Raw genomic sequence first — 25,745 nt, forward strand, 5'->3', positions numbered from 1 at the left:
CCTTGATTCTTCCCATTGGGTCATCAATGTTGATTGATTCTACATGTTGTAGGGACTAGCTACCTGGCTGGTTGGCAACATTTTTCCAGGAAACAGGGAAACTTTTGAAACCTGTGGATTTTCCCCAACTGAGGCAAATCATAAAATGTCTAAGCAACACATTGGACAACATGGAAGCTCTCAAACCAGGAGCCAATTACATTAACATAGCGGTTTGTTAATGAGCCACAAACACATTCAGCCAATATTTGGCTTGTGACCTGCCAATTCCTACAGCCACTACATCAAATATTCCTGTCAGCTTGTATCATACATTTACATTGAGATTACGAAGCATTTATTGTCCAGTATGTAACAGGGCCTCATAGAGGATTACAAACATGGATGCATGGGGTTTGTAGAAAGATGTTTAGCAACACAGTTCTAAGGCATGCATGTCTGCTCATAAAAATGCATAAATACATCAATGATCATTATCATGACACAAGGAAAGACCCAGATGCAGACACAGGAGGCAGATGGTTGGAGTCTTTATTAATCCAAAAGGAGTAGGCAAGAGAATGGTCGTGGACAGGCAAAAGGTCAAAACCAGATCAGAGTCCAGGAGGTACAGAGTGGCAGACAGGCTCATGGTCAAGGCAGGCAGAAAGGTCAGGCAGGCGGGTACAGAGTCCAGAAACAGGCAAGTGTCAAAACCGGGAGGACTAGAAAAAGGAGAATAGCAAAAAGCAGGAGAATGGGAAAACCGCTGGTTGACTTGGAAAACATACAAACAAACTGGGACAGAGAAACAGGAAACACAGGGATAAATACACTGGGGAAAATAAGCGACACCTGGAGGGGATGGAGAACATAACGACGGCAGTTGAAACAGATCAGGGCGTGACAGTCATATTGACTGTTTATGGAAAAGGCCTCTACAGGCCTCATTGGGTTTACAGCGGTCAATATATTTTGGACAGATCCACACTGTAAATCAAGTTTTTTAAAACTCAAATACTTCTAGTAAGTTGAACTCAAAGTCAATTAAAATGTATTATTACTTTAAATGTTTATGTGGTACCCTACTCAAATCTATATGAGATGTCACATCAACAATTGTTTTGAAAGTTACGATAAAAAATATATTTTTTTTCTGGTAGGTATTGCTTGTAGGTAAAGCCGTCGAAATCACTAAGCAGTGTACTTCGAAGCAGTGTGCCGATGCATGTATCACTGTATCAGAAGTACTTCATTAATGACGTCCAAAGCTTTGTTTGATCACATGCTTTTTCAAACCGTGTGTTGCAAAATGCGAGATCCCACTGATTTTGCCATGGTTCCGGTGCTTTTTTAGAGTCCAAGCTGTTTCAAACACCGACCTCTACTGGTCACCGTACTTACAAATATGTGAAGGTAGTGATGGGGAAACCAAGCTTCCTGAAGCACTAAGGTTTTCCAGCATATTGTGTAAAAAATAGGCTTTGATAAACACAGTGTACACTAGTGGCACCTGATGGTCAAAATACTTTAGAGCAGCCAAATTATTATAGAGGACGTCCCACACCCCGTAGCACATGTGCAGCGTAGCCTTTGTCTTCTACCAAAACAATACCAAACCAATCAGGTGGTTGTTCAACAAAAAGAAGATTCCGACTTCATTGATCACAGGCTTCTGATCCAGGCATTGGTACACTGCTTTGAAGTACACTGCTTAGTGATTTCAATGCATGTCTCAGAGCTCCAGCATCAAACGTAATGTCACTACTTGCAGGTAGGGTTGCAAAAATCTGGTACCTTTCCCAGGTTTTCCAGATATCCAAGTTGAATGGATCCTGGAAATCCTTTAACCAGGAATGTTGCAACCCTACTTGCAGGCCCGATGTGGCCTGTAAACCATAAGTTTCAGGCCCCTGCATTAGGGTAAAGCAAGGTCTCAAAATACATCCTTCTGAGATATGTAATGTATTATATAATTATGATGATAAGATTTGCATAGGAACTCACTTGGTGAAGGCCACAGGACTGAATATGAACGAATTCAACAACTATGTCTCTGTCACTAACAAACACAGTCATGGGTGATAACTACAATTCACTCAAAAATGGAATTCACACTGGGAATTCATTTATTTTGGAGGCATGGCTTAGTGGGAGCGTAACTCAACATTTTCAAGCTGATACAACTCAAATTTGGACCCCATTTATGGTCACGGTGACTCTATTGGTTTGAGTAATGACTACAAATCACGATAAGTAACTGTACTCAGATATATTACGTGCAACAGGTTTCCTCAAAGGTTTTGAGCCATGACATCACATTGGGGTTTACAGTGCAGATCTACACAGTACACTGAGTGAATTGGCAAAGCTGTTCAAGTCCACTGAAGGCCCTGGCCCTTTTCGCTAGACCACCCCAGGCCACCACTTTGTCATTTTTCAAAAGCACCTAAGAAGCTCAAAAAGATAAGCACCAAAATGGTTGAATGTGGACAGAAAGGAGGATAGCGGCTCAAAGAACACAAAAAGTGGCATTGATAGAGCAATCATCACCAACTTTGAAATATCTGACCAAGAGTTTAAAAGATGATGATAGAAGCATGCCACCATTCTGGGCAAAACACAACACTTTTTGGACCCAAGTCTGATGTGTTTCAGCAAAACATTTTAGAGCCATTTGGCTGCCAGGCAGAGAGAAATCCATTGCACTGAAAAAATGCTAAAAAAAACAGCTTTTGTTTGTCCATAGCTAAAACGGAGAGACAACATAGATGCTGCCACAGGATGCGGGCATATCAGGAGGAGGCAACTGGACTCTTTCTCTCCTTGATGGAGAGGCTTCCAGAGGCTTGCAGAGTCTTGAGGGAGGGATGGAGGGATGACGGAGAGCACTATTGAGTGCTTCATAAAGACCTTCCTTTCCCTACCCAGGGGAACCATCTGTCAGGTTTTGGCCAGGACTGTTCTGGTTTTGTCACTAGATGTCCCCATTGCACCTTTTTTGAACCTTTTGTTTTTTCCTTGCTCTTTTATTGTTTGCACCTGTAGGTCGTTCCCTTGTTTGTATTTAAACCCTGTGTGTTCCTCAGTTCTTTGCTCAGTGTTTGTATGTTAGCACCCAGCCCCAGACCAAGCCTTTTTGTGTGAAACATATATTTCTCGGATTGGATTTTCCAGAGGTTCTCTGGTTGAGTTCTTGTGTAATTTTGAGTAGTTTTGTTTTTCCCTGCTGTTTTTTACGACTTTGTGGAGTTTTCTTTGTATTTTTGAGGATATCCATTTTGTGCCTCTTGGCTTTATTTTGGACATTGTGGATTTAGATTTTGGCCTGAAGATTTTGTTCTTTAATTAAACCACCATCTCTAGAACTACTGTGTCTGCCTCATCTTCTGGGTTCTGCTGATTATTAGTGACTGTTTCTCGCACCGGGTCCTGACAGAAACACTGAGCCATTAATATGAACCCAGAGGCAGCCAGTACCCAGGACTTTTTTCCCATGCTGTCCCACCACGAGGGGACTGTCCAACGTCACGAAGCTGCTCTGGTTCAGCAAGAGGCCTTACTGGCTGGACATTCTCAACTTCTGTCGGAGATGATGACTTCCATAAAACAGATTTCTGATCAACTTTCTCCTGCAACCGCTTCTGCTCCAGTTCATCAGATTCAAGTGCCCGTGGCAGTTAACCCCCTGGCTGAACCTCGTCTGCCGCCTCCCCAACGGTTCTCAGGTGATCCGAGTGTTTGTAAGGGGTTTTTCACCCAATGTTCTCTCTCCTTCGAGCTGCAACCCTTGTCGTTTCCCACCGACCGGTCCAAGATAGCATATATCATCACCCTGCTGTCGGAAAAAGCCCTAGCCTGGGCTACTGCGGTGTGGGATGCCCAAAGTCCCTGCTGTGCCAGCTACTCTACCTTTGCTGAGGAATTCAAGCGAGTGTTTCAAGATCCCACCAGCGGTCCGGACTCAGCCAAACAGCTCCTGACTCTCAGCCAAGGTCGGCGCAGCGTGACGGACTATGCCATCCAGTTCCGCACGGTGGCAGCAGCGAGTGGCTGGAACGACGAGGCGCTCACAGTGTGCTTTTTGAAGGGTCTTTCCGACACCATCCAAGATGAACTGGCCACTCGGGAACCACCGGACAACCTCGAGTCCCTGATCAAGTTGGCTTCACGCATAGACCAGCGTCTGAGAGAGAGAGAGCTCAACCGTAGATCTCTCACCCTAGCTCCTATCGGTCCCAGCTCCGAGTCTCCACCTTTATCCTCGCTGACTCCACCGGAACCCATGCAGGCTGGACGCATCTCCCAGGCTGAGAGAGACCGCCGGATAAGGGAGCGATGCTGTCTATATTGCGGCAAACCGGGCCATTCCCTCTCCACGTGTCCCGGGCTCCAGGGAAAACGCACTCTCCCGTGCAGGCCTGGGAGGACTGTAACGGGAAACATAACCTCCTCCCATCCATCGAACTCCCGCCTGCTCATTCCAGTTACCCTTTCCTGGGACAACCACGAGCTTCCCCTTCAAGCCTTGGTAGACTCTGGAGCCGCAGGTAACTTCATGGATGGTGTCTGGGCGAAGGAGAATGGCGTTCCCTCTGAACCTCTAAGTGACCCCATAAGGGTTACTACGTTGGATGGAAGCCCTTTGGGATCTGGACTTGTCACTCATGTCACTACCCCCTTGCGACTTTCAGTTTCCCAACACCAGGAAGTGATGAACTTTCATCTGACCTCGTGTTCCGAATTCCCTCTCGTCCTTGGATACCCCTGGCTTCACAGCCATAACCCTCACATCGACTGGTCTGTGGGCACTATCAAGCAGTGGGGTCCTACGTGCCAAGCCACTTGTATCTTCCCAAGTTCCCCGAGTTCCCCTCCCGAGTCTCTAGAATCCATCGACCTGTCCCGAGTTCCTGAGTGTTACCATGACCTCAAACCGGTATTTAGCAAACAGAGGGCCACCAAACTACCACCCCATCGACCTTACGATTGCCCCATCGACCTGTTTCCGGGCACCTGCCCCCCCAGGGGTCGGATCTTTTCCCTATCTCCTCCCGAACGAGCTGCTATGGATACCTACATCAAGGACGCTCTGGCAGCAGGCCTCATGCGTCCATCCACCTCGCCGGCAGGAGCAGGGTTTTTCTTTGTGGCCAAAAAAGACGGTGGATTACGTCCTTGCATCGACTACCGGGGACTTAATGCCATAACCGTCCGTAACCGCTACCCGCTACCCCTTATGGCCACAGCCTTTGAGCTGTTCCAGGAAGCAGTGGTCTTCACTAAGCTTGACCTACGGAACGCATACCATCTTGTGCGGATCAAACCCGGTGACGAGTGGAAGACCGCTTTCAACATGCCTACTGGTCACTACGAATACTTGGTGATGCCCTTCGGCCTGACCAACGCCCCGGCTGTGTTCCAAGCGTTCCAAGCGCTCTATCCGGTCTTTTGAGGTTTGTTTTTCCCTGCTGTTTTTTACCACTTTGTGGAGTTTTCTTTGTATTTTTGAGGATATCCATTTTGTGCCTCTTGGCTTTATTTTGGACATTGTGGATTTAGATTTTGGCCTGAAGATTTTGTTCTTTAATTAAACCACCATCTCTAGAACTACTGTGTCTGCCTCATCTTCTGGGTTCTGCTGATTATTAGTGACTGTTTCTCGCACCGGGTCCTGACACCATCAGAGAGAGAGAGAGCGAGAGAGCGAGAGAGAGGGAGAGAGAAAGTAAGTAAATATAAACAAAAAGAGAAAGAAAGAAAGAAAGAAAGAAAGAAAGAAAGAAAGAAAGAAAGGAGGGAGGGAAGACTCCACTGCCACACGAAAAGATGAAAATGGAAATGAAAAGAGAGGAAACAACTGAGAACATGGAACATGTTGCATGTTTTTATCATCCTGTTGTTGTACGTGTACAGTATACAACTATGTATGGGCTTTTAACAATGAATTTAGTAGTGGAACAGGGTCAGAGTGGTTTTAATAGTCGGGTTAAAGCTTTTAGAATGTATTAAACACCGAGGTCTTGTGCCAGATGTTTTCGATTCGCAATCTATTTCTTAAGATTCCAATGATTTAAATAATAACATGTTGTAAATAAGAATGTGAATGTAAGATATGTTATGGGTAAAATGCATTCCTAGATAAAGGACACACTCCAACAAAGCCAAAATGGCCACCACGTCTTTTATCTAGTATTTGCATACTGCAAAGTCAAGTTAACTTATTGGAAGCAGGTAGCAAATTACAGGGCTGTCCTTACCCACTTGAGACATCTCAGACACAGCAGCTACAAAGGGACCATCTGGAAATTTGGGGGCATTGTCATTGATGTCCTGGACTTTGATGATGAATTCCGACTTTGGTTCCAGGGGCTTTTCGGTGTTGCGGTCGAAGGCTTGTGCGTGGAGGACGTAGTGTGCTTTCCTTTCCCGGTCCAGGCTCTCAGTTGCATGAATATCTCCTGTCACCTCGTTGATGATGAATATACTCCCAGCACCTTCCCCACTCAGAATGTACCTTACGGAGCCATCCCCTTTGTCTGAGTTGGAATGAAGCTGTAAGAGAGACCAGAGACAACATATCAGAGCTCTACTACATTGCATAACCATAATTATTAGATAAGTTACCCCTTTAAGTTATAGCAATTTTAAAACTTAAATATTTAATAAGTGCTAAATGCCAGTCCAAAAACTACAAAATATGGAGATATTCTCTAGAAAATCATAGGGAGCCTATTAGTTGTGAGTGGGCTGGTAAGTTAATACATCAGACAAACCTGTGAGTCTTAGATTATTCAATGTAACATATTCAAAATGTCATAGACAAAGCTTTAGCCTGGGATTTCTAAACATGTGTTTGCCAGTGTTTCCCTGTGCCAGCAGATTGCTTTTACACGTGTACAGATAGGCGTGCCTGGGGAAGACGAAAGCGGTGAATGTGTTTTTAGTCCAAATTCCAGTGAGGCAGCCTGGTTGACTAGTTGGAAATATGTGCTGTTCAGCCAGGATCCACTCTCATTCTCCCTGTGGCACATCTCCCTCAACAATGCATTTAGTTTGTGTGCTCTTGTCAAGATAATAATTGTACTAGAATGACTGTACAAGTGACATCGCCGAAGATTGTTATATTTTCAAGTGGAGCTCTCTGATGATTATTAGGCTATGTGTGACCATACAATTATACTGAATCTACGAACTGAAACTATGCTGCTGCAGAAAAAATAAAAGGGTTTCTATTTGAAACTTTATTCTAAACTTCTTATTTCCATGCTCCACCTATGTTGGTAAGAACCTGTGTTATTATAGATTGTTGATATAGTGTTTGGTAATTATCAGAGGACCTCACCTCTATAAGATAAAAAGGTGGTGTAGATTGGCTACTTACTCAGTGCTACACTTACTAACTCTTAATTCTCAGTAAGAGAGCAAAAAATGGGAGAGAAAACCAAGCTGTTTGTTCAGGCATAATTGATAACTTGGCAATTGCCACTCTCATGCCAATTATTCTGCTCAGAACTTCACAACAAATACTAACAACAAATCTCATATTATTCACCTGCTTAACCAAATCCCAATTACTTGACAGTTTTAGTTTGTATCCTGTGAAGTTCTTACAGTAATAGTCACCTGCTTTACCAAATCCCAATTACCTGACAGTTTCAGTTAGAACTTAAAAGCAAAAACATAAAATATGTTTGCTTTACAGGGTCAGTGAAGTTTTACAGCAAATGAGGGTTAACTTCTTTGGGACAGGGGGGCAGTATTGAGTAGCTTGGATAAAAAGGTGCCCAGAGTAAACTGCCTGCTACTCTATCCTAAAAGCTAGAATATGCATATAATTATTATATTTGGATAGAAAACACTCTGAAGTTTCTAAAACTGTTTGAATGCTGTCTGTGAGTATAACAGAACTTATATGGCAGGCAAAAACCTGAGAAAACATCCAACCAGGAAGTGGGAAATCTGAGGTTGTAGGTTTTCAAGTCTTTGCCTATCCAAGATACAGTGGAAATGGGGTCATTTTGCACTTCCTAAGGCTTCCACTAGATGTCAACATTCTTTAGAACCTTGTTTGATGTTTCTACTATAAAGGAGGGGGGAATGAGAGAGGATTGAGTCAGAGGTCTGGCAGAGTGCCACGAGCTGGTCACGCGCATTCACATGAGAGGTAGCTTGCGTCCATTGCATTTCTGAAGACAAAGGAATTCTCCGGTTGAAACATTATTGAAGATTTATGATAAAAACATCCTAAAGATTGATTCTATACTTACTTTGACATGTTTCTACGAACTGTAACATGACTTTTCGTCTGAACTTTCGCCTGGACCTGCCAACGCGTCATCAGTTTGGATTGTGTACTAAACGCGTGAACAAAAGGAGGTGTTTGGACAAATCAAACATTTATTGTGGAACTGGTATTCCTGGGAGTGCATTCTGATGAAGATCATCAAAGGTAAGTGAATATGTATAATGCTATATCTGACTTTGGCTTGTTTGGGCTCTGAGCGCTGTACTCAGATTATTGCATGGTGTGGTTTTTCGGTAAAGCTTTTTTGAAATTCGACACAGCGGTTGCATTAAGGAGAAGTTTAGATAAAGTTCCATGCATAACACATGTATTTTCAACAACATTTATGATGAGTATTTCTGTAAATTGATGTGGCTCTCTGCAAAATCACCGGATGTTTTGGAAGCAAAACATTACTGAACGTAACGCGCCAATGTAAACTGAGATATTTGGATATAACTATGAACTTTATCGAACAAAACATACATGACATGTGTAACATGAAGTCCTATGAGTGTCATCTGATGAAGATCATCAAAGGTTAGTGATTCATTTTATCTTTATTTATGCTTTTTGTGACTCCTCTCTTTGGCTGGAAAAATGCTGTGTTTTTCTGTGGCTATGTACTGACCTAACATAATCGTTTGGTGTGCTTTTGTCGTAAAGCCTTTTTGAAATCTGACAGGTTGGCTGGATTCACAACAAGTGTAGCTTTAATTTGGTGTATTGCATGTGTGATTCCATGAAAGTTAAATTTTTATAGTAATTTATTTGAGTTTGGCGCTCTGCATTTTCACTGGATGTTGGCCATGTGAAACCAATACCAAACGTTAGCGTCCCACATATCACAGAGAGGTTTTAAGTGCCTTGCTCAAGGACACATCAGATTTTTCCACTTTGTAGATTAAGGTATTCAAACCTGTGATATTTCGGTTAATGGCCCAACTCCTTAACCACTAGGCTACCTGCCGCCCAACATTACATACTATTCACCTGCTTTAACAAATCAGGACATTATAACTGTACAACAAATGCAGTATAACCATCCATACTGTTTTCATTCATTTGAATGAAGATGACAGAACTTTAAAAAAATATATAAGGTACTAAGTAATAGGTAACTTATCATTTAAAATGCATACAGTGATCTAACAAAGCCTGAAGAGTTCAACCGTCCATTTACATTCTCACCTTCTACATGAATTAATGTGTCAAACATCAAGGGGCTAGCCACAACAGGCAATTTTGACTTCACAGCAATAATGCTTCATGATAGCAGCACCATTTTCATATTGCATTGCATATGTATCTACCCAACCATTATTGAGCATATACAGAAGTCCTGAAGCCCAAGGCAAAAAATATATAACAAAATTTGACTCTTGGAACTTAGTATCTCATTTGAATGACTTATTATCTCGTTCAAACGACTTAATTGTTTTTTTAATAAGGTGTAATTTGTTATGCAGTGCCAGTTGTGCTTGTCAGACCGTTGATGCAGCCATTCATTCACTGATTCCATCCATTGATATGATTATTCATTGGCAGTTTTTGATAGGGCTGCGTTTGAATGCAAAAGCATGCGTGGGCCAACATGATCTCACGGTTTTACCAATTTGACTTCAGATTCTGACATGTATCCATGTTTCTCCAAACGTAACATTTCAAAGTGTTTTTGACACCCTTGGTTGCTCCTCCTACTCAGCACTTTCCTTCATTAATTCCAGATGCTTAATTTAAAGGGGCAATCAGCAGTTGAAACAATATGAAAGTGCTATGGATGCAAGGAGTGACAATCCATAAACATTATATACTGAACAAAAATATAAATGCAACATGTAAAGTGTTTGTCCCATATTTGATGAGCAGAAATAAAAAATCCCAGAAATGTTCGATACTCAAATTTTGTGCACACATTTGTTTATATATCTGTTAGTGAGCATCTCTCCTTCGCCAAAATAATCCATCTACCTGACAGGTGTGGCATATCAAGAAGCTGATTAAACAGCATGATCATTACATAGGTGGTGGGGACAATAAAAGGCCACTCTAAAATGTGCAGTTTTGTGACAGATTTCTCAAGTTTTGAGGGAGCGTGCAATTGGCATGCTGACTGCAGGAATGTCCAGAAGAGCTGTTGTCAGAGAATTGAATGTTAATTTCTGTACCATAAGCCACCTCCAACATTGTTTTAGAGAATTTGGCAGTATGTCCAATCGAGCTCACAACCCCTGCCCACGTGTAACCACCCCAGCCCAGGACCTCTACATCTAGCTTCTTCACCTGCAGGATCGTCTGAGACCAGCCAACCGGACAGCTGATTAAACTGTGGGTTTGCACAACCAAAGAATTTCTGTACAAACTGTCAGAAACCGTCTCAGTGAAGCTCATCAGGGTGCTCGTCGCCGTCACAAGGGTGTTGACCTGAATGCAGTTCGGAAAATGCTCACCTTTGATGGCCACTGGCACGCTGGACAAGTGTGCTCTTCACGGATGAATCCCGGTTTCAACTGTACTGGACAGTGTACTAGACAGTGTGTATAGTGTCGTGTGGGTGAGCGATTTGCTGATGTCAAAGTTGTGAACAGACTGCCCCATGGTGGTGGTGGGGTTATGGTATTTGCAGGCATAAACTACAGACAATGAACGCAATTGCATTTTATCGATGACAAGTTGAATGCACAGAGATACCGTGATGAGATCCTGGGGCCCTTTGTCGTGCCATTCATCTGCCGCCTTCACCTCATGTTTGAGCATGATAATTCACAGCCCCATGTCGCAAGGATCTGTACACAATTCCTGGAAGCTGAAAATGTCCCAGTTCTTCCATGGCCTGCATACTCACCAGATATGTCAACCATTGAGCCTGTTTGGGATGCTCGGGATCGATGTGTATGACAGCGTGTTCCAGTTCCCACCAATATCCAGGAAACATTGAAGAGGAGTGGGACAACATTCCACAGGTCACAATCAACAGCCTGATCAACTCTATGCGAAGGACATGTGTCGCGCCTCATGAGGCAAATTGTGGACACCAGATACTGACTGGTTTTCTGATCCACGCCCCTACCTTTTTTAAATGGTATCTGTGACCAAGAGATAGGTATCTGTATTCCTAGTCATGAATTTATTTAAATTGACTGATTTCCGTATGTGAAATGTAACTCAGTAAAAAAAAACTATTGTTGCATGCTGCACTTATTTTTTTGTTCAGAGTAGTTTTAATCATGTTTTGAGGCAAAAATGTTGTTTACTTTTACTTTGTTTATAAACATTTGAGTAAAGCAAGATTATATGTTGGGTTCTGATGTGGTATGACAGTTAAGATAAGCTCGTGAGGCATTTAGACGTTATATTCTTTAATAATCAATGTGTACATATTATTTTATAAGTCAAAAAAAGTATGTAGCAACTCCAGGTTACCATTTTAAGGGTTAAGGTTTTGGATAGGGTAAAAAAATTAATAATAATACGGTTGGGATTGAACATGCAACCTTCAGAATGATGATGCTGAGCAGTAGGAGCAAACCTGAGGTCAAATAACACTGACAACATTTTACATTTGGAGCAATGTGGATAAGTGGCAGAATCGGAAGTCAAATTGGTAAAACCGTCTGATATTGTTGGCCCACTTACATACTCTGGCATTCAAAAGCAGCTCTATCAAAGAACTGTCAATGAATAATCATATCAATGGATGGAATTAGTGAATGAATGGCTGCAGCAAAGGTCTCAAAAGCACAACTGGCGCTGCATAAAAATGAGGTCTAATTAAGTAATTTGAACAGATAATAAGACATTCAAACGACTAAATAACTTGTTTGGACGACTTAGTATCTCATGTGAACGACTTATTCTCAACGTGTTTTTCAGAGATCAGTAGGTAAGCGAAATAAAAAAGGTGCGTAAACAGCATTTACGTGTTTTCCCTCCACTAACTACACCACTGAAGGTAGCCATTATGAAGCAAATGAGGTAGCCATTACTGAATTTATGAGGTAGCCATTATTGATGAGGTAAACTCCCTCTGAGTGAGCATGTGAGAGAGACTCCCAGTAAGTGACAGACAAGGAGTACTGCATTAAGTCAGCAAGGCTTGTTGGTGGTGATATACTCTATTTACAAAGAACTCTAGTAGTCCTGCAGGACAGGACCCAAGGGGTGGTTTGGAGTCACGGTCTAGTTGTCAGCTGATTTGCACTGGCAATAACAGGCTATTGAGTTCCGATCACAATGATTATCTCAATTAGACAAATACAAAACAGCAGGGGACATAAAAAATACTTAATCGCTGGTGTCCTTCTGCATGTCAGGAATTACCCCTCCCCTACACACATCTGACCCCATCTCCCCTTGTTCCCCTCTGTATTTCACAACATTAAGTTGAGCAGTGCGAAAGGTACCGGGTCCAAATCTAATCAAAACTGTGCCTAGCAAATGAATCCCTAATTAAAAAGCTGCTGGCTGATTGCAAGGCTTGCCACTTGATGGGAGCAAACTGTCCAACCTCTGGTAAACATCAGAGCCTCTAATTAGGTAGGGAGTCAAAGTTCCCATTGAGTTTTTACTCTCCTAATCAGGAATCAGGATTAAGTTAACGACAACCCACCAACCATACAAAAGCATACAATGAAACAGGCGGTTTACACTTCCCATGGGTGATGGAGACTGCAGGAAAGAACCTGGCGTAATAGAGTAATAGTAATATTATAGATTTTAAATGTGCATTATACATGTGAGTGTCATGATCAGGGTGTGTGGTGTTTGGAGAAATCAGGAAGTAGGGAGGAAATAAACAACACCTCACTACAGGAGAAGAAACCACTTACATGTCGGAAGGAGGCACTCTGCAAGTACAAGCACATACATTTAATTTAGCCTGCGGTCAGAGTGCTAATTTGGCCATTGACTTGTTTGGCAAGAGCTAATATATCACAGTCGCTTAAGAGTGTGTGAGCCACTGAGCATATGGTGACTGGTCCCTTTCCAAAGCCGGGAGATAAAAGTGATAACAGGTTACGGGTCATTATCCCAACATCAAACACTATAGGGGAAGACACAGTGTGTTAGGCCACATGGGAACAACAAGACTGACACAGAAGTCATAAAACCAAATCAGATGGGCAATACCGATCAGCATCAAAGGTTGAACCTGTTAGGTAGACCAATCTATGGTGTTACAGACAGCTTCCTTTGGGGCTATGGCTACAACTCCATGTGGAGTGCCATTCTGATACTTGTAATGCATTTGATTCCAGCAGTGTCAGGAAAAGCCTGATTGACATAAAAGCCATAACATCATATTCGATGGCCAATATTGATAGGCTAAACCTACTAGGAAGACCACTCAATGCTCTAACAGACATAATCCTTTGTAAATGGCTACATCTCTATGCAGTGTGCCTTCTAATGCATTCAATACCAGTACAGTCAGGGATCATTTATTTATAGTTCATTAAAGATGATCACTCAGAAATGTTCATGACTCCCCCGCCTTTTGGATGTAATTAGTGTTCATTTTGTTAATACAGTAGTACATCAACGGTCCTGTCCGAAAAGAGCTGAACATACATCACCACTGCCTGTGTGTATGGGTGTGTATGTGTGTGTGTGTGCGTGTGTGTGCGTGTGTGTGTGGGAATAATGAAGGCCATATGAAAAACAACTGCAATGTCCTGAGGAGGGGATGGAAAGATGTGTGGGGAACTGTCTGTCAGTTAGCGGTGAGTGTCCACATACAAATAAGTAGAAATCCTCTCTAATACTGAGCTGCTTCCTCCTCTCTCTCCTCAAGGCAGGCAAAACATCGCTAGGTGAGTCGTGTCTTGATTGGCCACTGAGGGAGAGACAGCTATTTTTTTCTTTATTATTTTAACCAATAAGACATACAGTGCATTTCGGAAAGTATTCTTCCACATTTTGCTACGTTACATCCTTACTCTAAAATTGATAAAATATTTTTTTTCTCATCAATCTACACACAATACTCCATAATGACAAAGTGAAAACAGGTTTTTAGAAATACCTTATTTAAATTAGTATTCAGGAGTTTGCTATGAGACTCGAAATTGAGCTCCGGTGCATCCTGTTTCCATAGATTGTCCTTGTGATGTTTCTACAACTTGATTGGAATCCACCTGGGGTAAATTAATTTGATTGGACATGATTTGGAAAGACAGTCACCTGTCTATAACAGGTCCCACAGTTGACAGTACATGTCAGAGCAAAAACAAAGCCATGAGGTCAAAGGAATTGTCCGTAGAGCTCCGAGACAGGATTGTGTCAAGGCACAGATCTGAGGAAGGGTACCAAATCTGCAGCATTGAAGGACCCCAAGAACACAGTGGACTCCAGCATTCTTAAATGGAAGAAGTTTGTAACCACCAAGACTCTGACCTAGAGCTGGCCGGGAGGTGACCAAGAACCCGATGGTCACTCTGAAAGAGATCTAGAGTTTGTCTGTGGAGATGGGAGAACCTTCCAGAAGGACAACCATCTCTGCAGCACTCCACCAATCAGGCCTTCATGGTAGTGGCCAGGTAGAAGCCACTCCTCAGTAAAAGGAACATGACAGCACGCTTGGAGTTTGCCAAAAAGGCACCTTAAGGACTCTCAGACCATGAGAAACAAGATTCTCTGGTCTGATGAAACAAAGATTGAACTATTTGGCCTGAATGCCAAGCGTCACGTCTGGAGGAAACCTGGCACCATCCCTACGATGAAGCATGGTAGTGGCAGCATCATGCTGTGGGGATGTTTTTCAGCGGCAGAGACTGGGAGACTAGTCAGGATCGGGCGCATGTTGAATGGAGCAAAGTACAGAGAGATCCTTGATAAAAACCTGCTCCAGAGCACTCAGGACCTCAGACTGTTGCGAAGGTTCACCTTCCAACAGGACAATGACCCTAAGCACACAGTCAAGACAATGCAGGAGTGGCTTCGGGACAAATCTCTGAACGTCCTTGAGTGGCCCAGCCAGAGCCCGGACTTGAACCCGATCGAACATCTCTGGAGAGATCTGAAAATAGCTATGCGGCGATGCTCCCCATCCAACCTGACAGAGCGTGAGAGGATCTGCAGAGAAAAATGGGAGAAACTCTCCAAATACAGGTTTGCCAAGCTTGTAGCATCAACACTGCCAAAGGTGCTTCAACAAAGTACTCAGTAAAGGGTTTGAATATTTATGTAAATATAATTTTTCAGTTTTGTATTTGTTATAAATTTGCAAACATTTCTAAGAAACTGTTTTTGCTTTGTCATTACGGGATATTGATGAGTAAAAAAAACGGTTTAATCAACTTTAGAATAAGGCTGTAACGTAACAAAATGTGGAAAAGGTCAAGGGGTCTGAATACTTTCTGAATGCACTATAAGTTACTTCCAAAATGGCAACCTATTCCATATACAGTACAGTGCTCTTTTATGACAGCTGCTACTGCTACTGCTACTACTGTTACTGCTACTACTGCTACTACTGTTACTGCTACCGCTGCTACTGCTACTGCTACTACAGTGCTCTGGTCAAATGTAGTGCTCTATATTAGTATATAAGTAAATAGGAAACCATTTGAGACGTACTGTACTGAAAAGTTGAGCCCTCTCCTCCACTGTGCTACAGAGAGGAGGATGCAGGGATTGTGTTTCTCTCTCTCTCTCTCTATGGTGAGTTCAATAAGGCCGAGCCAAAAGGATGACTGTCTGGCGCATGGCTGGTGCATGGTGGCTGTCTGCAGGGAATGCATTAGGACATTGAGTGTTAAAGGGATCAAAATTGTCAGGGGCAACACAGTCACTGGCAGGAACATTCAGATCCCCAGACAAACCCTTTAATAAACGAAGTCTAGATAGATTTGATCACTTGGCCAGTGTGCAGCCTGATAATGGAGGGGTACACAGAGACAAAGCTGTGGACATAATATTTTTACTTGCTATGACTCTGATATGTTCATGTTCATCGACCTTAGCTTATTGCACTGACTGTAAGTCGCTCTGCATAAGAGCATCTGCTAAATGACCAAAATGTAAATGTAAAAATGAACAGTTGCAAAGCACACTGTAGGGTATTATTTTAATGTGTGCCACCCTCTAACTAATTGTATTTTGATCAAATGTGGCCTTGTTTGGGGGCGGAGCTCATTAAAATAATAACCAGCAGTGTGTCTTCATTTTTCACATTTACATTCTGGTCAATTAGCAGATGCTCTTATCCAGAGCGACTTACAGTCAGTGCAATAAGCTAAGGTCGATGAACAAGAACATATCATTTAATTTGTTACAAATACCGTCATACGATTACAGTAATGCACTGTACTGTTGTTTTATGGTAACTTACAGGCAGCCAGTTGCTTGTCAGTGATTGAAAAAACAATGGTATTTTTTTTTACAGTAACAGTATTGGATGCCGTAAAATACGGTACGCTAACACGCTGTACCTTTTTTTACGGTAATTATAGACAACTCTCTGACTGTAAGTTACCGTAAAATAACAGGACATTTTTACAGTGTAGTGCACTATATAGGGCATAGGGTGCTATTTGAGACACAGACATACATTAGCATGTACATCTACTTGTTGGGGTGTGTGATTATCTCAACTGATTATCTTGTTGTTTGTGTCTGTATGTGCACTTGGAGTGTTTGTATTTGACCATTACGATTTATATGCTGTCACATTTGCCAGCTGTGCTACGCCGCAGGAACCAAACAAGTGTTGGTGTCAACTGTCTTGCTAGGAAGCTGCCTAGATTCACCTAAGAGTTAGCATCTCTGAAAACATAGAAAAGTGCTGATGGGGAGTTGGAGAAATTAAGGATATGTGTCTTTAGGGACGCGCTCTCTGTCTTTCCACAAATAGGCAAGGAGGAGAGGGGAAGCGGTGTGAGAAAAAGGGGTTGGCTCTTCAGCGCCAGGTCTCACATTTGCAATTAGCGAGGAGGGTTTGTTTTTTATTAAATTTCAGCCCTTATTCTTCGCTCAAGAGGACTTAATCACATTTTATGTGGGTGCGCTTGATTATTGCTTGATTATTGCTGCATTTCGTCCGTGCTTCCCCCAATCATATCCTCATAGCACTCTCTTGACAATTGATTTGTCACAGTCTTGGGCACCTTGGTGATGATGGAACACACAGCTAATGACCGTGAATTGGGAGATTGTGATGGGGTCATGATAAAGATGTGCTGCTTGTCTCTGATGCACATCATCTTCCCTAATGGCTGTCCTCTATTTTGACTTCTACTGCTGCTGGGGGAAATAAAATGAAACCCGGCATTCCATATGCACAAAAAGCTTATTTCTCTCAAATGTTGTGCACAAATTTGTTTACATCCCTGTTAGTGAGCATTTATCCTTTGCCAAGATAATCCATCCACATGCCAGGTGTGTCATATCAATAAACTGATTAAACAGCATGATAATTACACAGGTGCACCTTGTGCTGGGGACAATAAAAAGGCCATAAGCGGGCTCTAACGTCGTTTTAGAGAATTTGCCAGTACCTCCAAATGGCCAAGTGTATGGTATCATGGGGGCGAGCGGTTTGCTGATGTCAACGTTGTCTTTACACAATTCCTGGAAACTGAAAATGACCCAGTTCTTTCATGGCCTGCATACTCACCAGATATGTCACCAATTAAGCATGTTAGGGATGCTCTGGATCGACGTGTACGTCAAAGTGTTCCAGTTCCCACCAATATCCAGAAACTTCTCACAGCCATTGAAGAGGAGTGGGACAACATTCTAGAGGCCACAGTCAACAGCCTGATCAACTATATGCAAAGGAGATTTGTCGCGCTGTATGAGGTAAATGGTGGTCACACTAGATACTGACTGGTTTTCTGATCCACACCCCTAACTTTTTTTTAAGGTATCAGTGACCAACAGATGCGTATCTGTCATGTGACATCCATAGATTAGGGTCTAATTAATTCATTTAAATTGACTGATTTCCTTATATGAACTGTAACTAAAATCTTTGAAATTGTTGCATGTTGAATTATATTTTTGTTCAGTACAATTGATGTTCACAGTAGAGGTCTGTGCGGGACTGATTTTTATACCACACCTGCCTGCTGCTGCTGACAAGAACTAGTCCTGAACCCAACCACTGTCCCTCAATGTTATTTTAGGTGTATGTGATGCAGCTCACTTTGCAGCCCCATGCCAGCAATTTTGACACCCTAGTCAAGTTCAAAATGTGAAATAATTGCCTAAGAAATAGGTTAAAATACCAGAGATTCTCACATGGCTATTGGTACAGATATATATATATATACAGTACCAGTCCAAGGTTTGGACAAACCTACTCATTCAAGGGTTTTTATTTTTACTATTTTCTACATTGTAAAATTATAGTGAATACATTAAAACTACGTGTGAAAGAACACATATGGAATCATGTTGTAACCAAAAACGTGTTCAACAAATCAAAATGTATTTCATTTTTGAGATTCTTCAAAGTACCCACCCTTTGCCTTGATGACAGCTTTGCTCACTTTTGATTTTCTCTCAACCAGATTCATGAGGTAGTCACCTGGAATGCATTTACATTAACAGGTGTGCCTTGTTAAAAGTGAATTTGTGGAATTTCTTTCCTTCTTAATGCATTTGAGCCAATCAGTTGTGTTGTGACATGGTAGGGATGGTATAAAGAAGATAGCCCTATTTGGTAAAAGACCAAGTCCATAATATGGCAAGAACAGCTTAAATAAACAAAGAGAAACAACAGTCCATAATTACTTTAAGACATGAGGTCAGTCAATCCGGAAAATCTTCAAGTGCAGTCTCAAAAACCATCAAGTGCTATGATGAAACAGGCTCTCATGAGGACTGCCACAGAAAGGAAGACCCAGAGTTACCTCTGCTGCAGAATAAAAGTTAGAGTTACCAGCCTCAAAAACTGCAGCCCAAATAAATGCTTCACAGAGTCCAAGTAGCAGGCCCATCTCAACATCAACTATTCTGAGGACACTGCATGAATCAGGCCTCATGGTCTAATCGCTGCAAATAAACCACTACTAAAGAAGAGACTTGCTTGGGCCAAGAAACACAAGCAATGGACATTAGACCGGTGGAAATCTGTCCTTTGGTCTGCTGAGTCCAAATGTGCGATTGTTGGTTCCAACCGCTGTGTCTTTGTGAGACGCAGAGTAAGTGAACGGATTATCTCTGCATGTGTGGTTCCCACCGTGAAGCATGGAGGAGAAGGTGTGGGGGTGCTTTGCTGGTGACACTGTCTGTAATTTTTTAGAATGCAAGGCACACTTAACCAGCATGGCTACCACAGGATTCTGCAGCGATACGCCATCAAATCTGGTTTGTGCTTAGCGGGACTGTCATTTGTTTTTCAATATGACAATGACCCAACACCTTCAGGCTGTGTAAGAGCTATTTGAACAAGAAGGAGGGTGATGGAGTGCTGCATCAGATGACCTGGCCTTCATCATCACCCGACCTCAACCCAATTGAGATGGTTTGAGCCAACGAGTGCTTAGCATATGTGGGAACTCCTTCAATACTGTTGGAAAAGCGTTCCAGATGAAGCTGGTTGAGAGAATTCCAAGAGTGTGCCAAGCTGTCATCTAAGCAAAAGTGTATATATACAGTATATGAACTCAGCAAAAAAAGAAACATCCTCTCACTGTCAACTGGGTTAATTTCAGTAAAAATAACATGTGTAAATAGTTGTATGAACATAACAACATTCAACAACTGAAACATCAACTGAACACGTTCCACAGACATGTGACTAACAGAAATGGAATAAAGTGTCCCTGAGAAAAGGGAGGGTCAAAATCAAAAGTAACAGTCAGTATCTGGTGTGGCCACCAGCTGCAGTGTACTGCAGTGCATTTCCTCCTCGTGGACTGCACCAGATTTGCCAGTTCTTGCTGTGAGATGTTACCCCACTCTTCCACCAAGGCACCTGCAAGTTCCCGGACATTTCTGGGGGGAATGGCCCTAGCCCTCACCCTCCGATCCAACAGGTCCCAGACGTGATCAATGAGATTGAGATCTGGGCTCATTGCTGGCCATGGCAGAACACTGACATTCCTGTCTTGCAGGAAATCATGATCAGGACGAGCAGTATGGCTGGTGGCATTGTCATGCTGAAGGGTCATGTCAGGATGAGCCTGGAGGAAGGGAGGATGTCTTCCCTGTAATGCACAGCGTTGAGATTGCCTGCAATGACGACAAGCTCAGTGCTGCCCCAGACCATGACGGACCCTCCACCTCCAAATCGATCCCGCTCCAAAGTACAGGCCTCGGTGTAACGCTCATTCCTTTGACGATAAACGCGAATCCGACCATCACCCCTGGTGAGACAAAACCGCGACTCATCAGTGAAGAGCACTTTTTGCCAATCCTGTCTGGCCCAGCGACGGTGGGTTTGTGCCCATAGGTGACGTTGTTGCCGGTGATGTCTGGTGAGGACCTGCCTTACAACAGGCCTACAAGCCCTCAGTCCAGCCTCTTTCAGCCTATTGTGGACAGTCAGAGCACTGATGGAAGGATTGTGCGTATCTGGTGTAACTTCGGCCATCCTGTACCTGTCCCGCAGGTGTGATGTTCGGATGTACCGATCCTGTGCAGGTGTTGTTACACGTGGTCTGCCACTGTGAGGACGATCAGCTGTCTGTCCTGTCTCCCTGTAGTGCTGTCTTTGGCGTCTCACAGTACGGAAATGGCAATTTATTGCCCTTGCCACATCTGTGGTCCGCATTCCTTCTTGCAGCATGCCTAAGGCACGTTCACGCAGATGAGCAGGGACCCTGGGCATCTTTCTTTTGGTGTTTTTCAGAGTCAGTAGAAAGGCCTCTTTAGTGTCCTAAGTTTTCATAATTGTGACCATAATTGCCTACCGTCTGTAAGCTGTTAGTGTCCTAACGACCGTTCCACAGGTGCATGTTCATTAATTATGGTTATGGTTCATTGAACAAGCATGGGAAACAGTGTTTAAATCCTTTACAATGAATATCTGTGAAGTTATTTGGATATTTACAAATTATCTTTGAACGACAGGGTCCTGAAAAAGGGATGTTTCTTTTTTGCCTGAGTTTATATACAGTTGAAGTCGGACGTTTATATACAATTAGGTTGGAGTCATTAAAACTAGTTTTTCAACCACTCCACAAATTTCTTGTTAACAAACTGTAGTTTTGGCAAGTCAGTTAGGACATCTACCTTGTGCATGACACAAGTAATTTTTCCAACAATTGTTTACAGACAGATTATTTCACTGTATCACAATTCCAGTGGGTCAGATGAGACTAAAAGGTACCTTTTTGGCCATCAAGGAAAGCGCTATGTCTGGCACAAACCCAACACCTCTCATCACCCTGAGAACATCATCCCCACAGTGAAGCATGGTGGTGGCAGCATCATGCTGTGGGGATGATTTTCATCTGCAGGGACTGGAAAACTGATCAGAATTGAAGGAATGATGGATGGAGCTAAATACAGGGAAAATCTTGAGGGAAAACTGTTTCAGTCTTCCAGAGATTTGAAACTGGGACAGCGGTTCACCTTCCAGCAGGACAATGACCCTAAGCAACACTCGAGTGGTTTAAGGGGAAACATTTAAATGTCTTGGAATGGCCTAGTCAAAGCCCAGACCTCAATCCAATTGAAGATTCTGTGGTATTACTTAAAGATTACCGTATACCAGCAGGAACATCCAACTTGAAGGAGCTGGAGCAGTTTTGGCTAGATGTGCCAAGCTTATAGAGACATATCCCAAGAGACTTGCAGCTGTAATTGCTGCAAAAGGTGGCTCTACAAAGTATTGACTTTGGAGGGGTGAATAGTTATGCACTCTCAAGTTTTCAGTTTTTTTTGTCTTGTTTGTTTCACAATAAAAAACATTTTGCATCTTCAAAGTGGTAAGTATTTTGTGTAAATCAAATGATACAAAGCCCCCCAAAATCTATTTGAATTCCAGGTTGTAAGGCAACAAAATAGGAAAAAAGCCAAGGTAGGGGGATGAATACTTTACGCAAGGCACTCTATATCTTCAAGGCACAGTACACTGGCTTGCAAAGTGATATGCAATTCATATTAGAATCCAGCCAGAGATAGGCTACCCAAAACTAGGCATTTTCATTCACCTACATAGTGGATTAAACACATAAGTAAAAAAGAAGACAACCTAAACCATTTAAATTGCAACAACAATTTCAGTAACGGTTGCAATAACTCAAACTAACTGATTGGATTATTTTAGAAAAATGAATGTTATTTATCTGTGTGTAGCAAGATTAATCAAACAATTTACAGGCAAAAACACAGATAATAAAAAAAGATCCTGAAAATAAAAATCTACCTGCAGTATGCTGAGAAATATGATAACTTTGATAACTAACACTCTCCACAGATTCAAACTGACACGATCACACACACTTAAAAAGGTCCCAAACAGTTATTCTGATTCCAATGTAAAATTGCCTTTTGAGTGAGTAAAACATCACTGGTAAAAAAAAATGTCCCATACATTTTTATATACAGTACCAGTCAAGTTTGGACACATCTACTCATTCAAGGGTTTTTCTTTATTTTTACTATTTTATACATTGTAGAATAATAGTGAAGACATCAAAACTATAAAGGAACACATATGGAATCATGTAGTAACCAAAAAAGTGTTAAATAAATCAAAACATATTTAAATAGATGGCTTCATGAGAAGGAAAATTATGTGGATATATTGAAGCAACATCTCAAGACATCAGTCAGGAAGTTAAAGCTTGGTCACAAATGGGTCTTCTAAATGGACAATAACCCCAAGCAAACTTCCAAATTTGTGGCAAAATGGCTTAAGGACAACAAAGTCAAGGTATTGGAGTGACCATCACAAAGCCCCGACCTCAATCCTATAAAGAATTTGTGGGCAGACCTAAAAAAGCGTGTGCGAGCAAGGAGGCCTACAAACCTGACTCAGTTACACCAGCTCTGTCAGGAGGAATGGGCCAAAATTCACCCAACTTATTGTGAGAAGCTTGTGGAAGGCTACCCAAAACATTTGACCAAAGTTAAACAATTTAAAGGCAATGCTACCAAATACTAATTGAGTGTATGTAAACTTCTGACCCACTGGGAATGTGATGAAAGAAACAAAAGCTGAAATAAATAATTCTCTCTATTATTCTGACATTTCACATTCTTAAAATAAAGTGGTGATCCTAACTGACCTAAGACACAGAATCTTTACTAGGATTAAATGTCAGGACTTATGAAACGCTGAGTTTATTTGTATTTGGCTAAGGTGTATGTAAACTTCTGACTTCAACTGTACACACTGCCGTTCAAAAGTTTGGGGTCACTTAGAAATATCTTTGTTTTTGAAAGAAAAGCACATTTGTTATCCGTTAAAATAACATCAAATTGATCAGAAATACAGTGTAGACATCGTTAATGTTGTAAATGACTAGTGTAGCTGGATACGGCTGATTTTTAATGGAATATCTACATAGGCGTACAGAGGCCCATTATCAGCAACCATCACTCCTGTGTTCCAATGGCACGTTGTGTTAGCTAATCCAAGTTTATCATTTTAAAAGGCTAATTGATCATTAGAAAATCCATTTGCAATTAAGTTAGCACAGCTGAAAACTTGTGTTGTACAATTTGCTTTTCTTTCAAAAACAAGGACATTTCTAAGTGACCCCAAACTTTTGAATGGTAGCGTATATATAAGTAATGGTGTGTATAGACAGTATTGACAGTATATTAATAGAAAATATATGTACGGTGATGTGCCATGACTAGAATACAGTACATACATATAAAGTTGTTCAACAGTATGTAAACATTATTAAAGTTACCTATGTTCAATGACTATGTACAGTATGTAGGGAAAGCATTTCAGGCCAGGGTTCTGCGAGGAGGCCAGCTAGTGGTGATTGTTTAACAGTCTGGCCTGGATATAGAAGCTGTTTATCAGTCTCTCGGTACCAGCTCTCTGTCCCAGCTGGGTGAACAGGCCGTGGCTCGGGTGGTTGAGGTTCTTATTTATCTTCTTGGCCTTCCTGTGACTCTGGGGGCTGTAGACGTACTGGAGGGCAGGCAGTTTTTGTATTTTTTAAGGATCCCCATTAGCTGCTGTCACTCTTCCTGGGGTCCAGCAACATTAAGGCAGCTATACAAAATGATAAATATTACATGACATTACATTCCATAACACTTTTCACAACACATTAAGTGTGTGCCCTCAGGCCATAGTCTACTACCACATACACTGTATCTACAATTCAAAATCCATGTGTACGTGTGTGTAGAGTGCGTGTCTTATGTGTACATGTAAGCGTTTGTCTGTGCCTAAGTGTGTGTGTCTTCCCAGTCCCCACTGTTCCATAAGGTGTTTTTTTAATCTGTTTTTAAAATCAAAATTTTACTGGTTGCATCAGTTACTTGATTTGGAATAGAGTTCCATGTAGTCATGGCTCTATGTAGTCTGTTCTGAACTTTGGGATTGTGAAGAGACCTCTGGTGGCATGTCTTGTGGGGTATGCATGGGTGTCCGAGTGCTAGTAGTTTAAACAGAGAGCTCGGTGCATTCAGCATGTCAATACTTCTTACAAAAACAAGTAGTGATGAAGTCAATCTCTCCTCTACTTTGAGCCATGAGAGATTGGCATGCGTATTATGAATGTTAGCACTCCGTGTACATTTAAGGGCCAGCTGTGCTGCCCTTTTCTCTTTTCTCAGCCAATTCCATACCAGGCAGTGATACAGCCCGACAGGATGCTCTCAATGGTGCATCTGTAGAATTTCATAAGGGGCTTAGGGGTCAAACCAAATTTTTTCAGCCTCCTGAGGCCTCCTGTTGCGCTTTTTTCAACACACCGTCTGTGTGAAGGGACCATTTCAGGTCGTCAGTCCTGTGCACGATGAGGACCTTGAAGCTTTTGAACGTCTCCACTTCGGCTCCTTTGTTTTGTTGACATTGAGGGAGAAGTTATTCCTGGGACCACTCAGCCAGGACTCTCACCTCCTCCCTGTAGGCTGTCTCGTCATTGAAGGTAATCAGGCCTACCAATGTTGTGTGGCCAGCAAACTTGAGTTGGAGACATGGGTGGCCACGCAGTCATGAGTGAAAAGGGAGTACAGGAGGGGGCTGAGCACGCACCCCTGTGAGGCCCCCGTTTCGAGGATCAGCATGGCGGAGGTGTTGTTGCCTACCTTCACCACTTTGGGTCGGCAAGTCAGGAAGTCCAGGACCCAGTTGCACAGGGAGGGGTTCAGACCCAGGGCCCTGAGCTTAGTGATGAGCTTTGAGGGCACTATGGTGTTGAAGGCTTAAGAGCATCTGCTAAATGTCGGAAATGTATAGGGCAGCGCAATTGCGATTGATTCCTCTGTGGATTTGTTTGGGCGGTATGTGAATTGTAGTGTGTTGGGGTTCGTTTCCTTGTTCCTTGTCAATCATTGGCTCATTGGTGAAATTAGCATTATGGAAATATCTTTAATTAAATCATTCAAAACA

At 42.3% G+C, this 25,745-nt stretch overlaps 1 protein-coding gene across 2 annotated transcripts in view; it reads right to left on the reverse strand.

The window, feature by feature from the left end:
* Positions 1-25,745, reverse strand: part of LOC139583760 (cadherin-18-like) — a 379,939-nt gene that overhangs the window by 147,173 nt on the left and 207,021 nt on the right. For both annotated transcript variants that reach the window (XM_071415200.1, XM_071415199.1), the window contains one exon: positions 6,240-6,534. In XM_071415200.1, the coding sequence (XP_071271301.1) occupies positions 6,240-6,534 (295 nt within the window). The remainder of the gene's footprint in view (positions 1-6,239; positions 6,535-25,745) is intronic.

This window comes from Salvelinus alpinus, chromosome 8 (assembly GCF_045679555.1).
Source record: "Salvelinus alpinus chromosome 8, SLU_Salpinus.1, whole genome shotgun sequence".
NCBI lineage: Eukaryota > Metazoa > Chordata > Actinopteri > Salmoniformes > Salmonidae > Salvelinus > Salvelinus alpinus.